Source organism: Etheostoma spectabile, chromosome 13, assembly GCF_008692095.1.
Source record: "Etheostoma spectabile isolate EspeVRDwgs_2016 chromosome 13, UIUC_Espe_1.0, whole genome shotgun sequence".
NCBI classification, from domain to species: Eukaryota; Metazoa; Chordata; class Actinopteri; order Perciformes; family Percidae; genus Etheostoma; species Etheostoma spectabile.
In genome coordinates this window covers 20,025,722-20,026,705 of record NC_045745.1, presented here as the reverse complement: position 1 = coordinate 20,026,705, position 984 = coordinate 20,025,722, and the positions used below count along the sequence as shown (strand labels likewise).

Below are 984 nucleotides of genomic sequence, written 5' to 3'. Positions count from 1 at the left end.
AATGAGTGTAAATTACATTAGATCAGACACAGACTTCGGTTGTAGATTAGTGTTACGTTTCCAGCGTCACGTCGCGGCTCCAGACCGTACTGTTAGTTGGGACGGACAGACACCTTGTTTCTTTAGGCTAACTATGTTAGCTTTAGCCTGGCTGGTAGCAACTTTCTGCAGGGGAAAATGGCAGGGAGACATTGTGATTATGTTACATTAATCAGGTGATTTAGTTTGTAGTTGCAGTGAATATAATACACCGACTACTGTAGCTTCACTGACTACCCATCGAAAACTATGCGCATCACTGTATTAGCGGCAGCTCCTGCCTACGCTACTTTTCTACACACGGAGAGCCTCACTTCCCATAACAATAACCCTGTAGGACTAACGTCACATACACACGCTTTCCACATGGCTACCTGTCTTAAAGGGGAAGGGTCAGCCGGTAATAATCATGTAAAAGGGGAACGGTGAAAGTTTACTTTTCTATCGTGCAATAAAGGATTAGCGTCAACATAACAACGTCCTGCGATGTGACTATCGCACATGTGCACACCGCGATGTCGATGCTAAAAACACAATATCGTTCAGCCCTATTCTGAATGTTACAGTAATGAGAAAAAGGTCATTTGTATACGTTGTATTAGTATTTAGAGTTAAGATTGTTTATATTGTGGCCCTTGTTGGAAGTCACATAAGCAGTTTTGTACCTCAGGAAAGCCCGTCTGGCAATGACGATGGCGTGGCAGTCATGGACCATTGTCCCATCGTAGCAAAGCCACTTGCTGCAGCTTGAACGGCCAGCTCCCAATGCCACCACCTTGTAATTCTCACATGGACGATTAGCTGTATCTAGCACTTCTGTAGGAAAATTAGACATGTTTTCTTTCACATGGAGAATGCTGTGTGTGAAGGGCTTTTAACTATGAGGTGAAGAAGTGATGACTTTTACCAATATATTTCAAAAGCCTCGATATAATATAAAATAAG

At 42.8% G+C, this 984-nt stretch overlaps 1 protein-coding gene across 3 annotated transcripts in view; it reads right to left on the bottom strand.

The window, feature by feature from the left end:
- Positions 1-984, bottom strand: part of adad2 (adenosine deaminase domain containing 2) — a 14,845-nt gene that overhangs the window by 6,902 nt on the left and 6,959 nt on the right. For 2 of the 3 annotated variants that reach the window (XM_032534398.1, XM_032534400.1), the window contains exon 6: positions 705-855. In XM_032534398.1, the coding sequence (XP_032390289.1) occupies positions 705-855 (151 nt within the window). The remainder of the gene's footprint in view (positions 1-704; positions 856-984) is intronic. The other variant, XM_032534399.1, reaches the window with a different exon arrangement.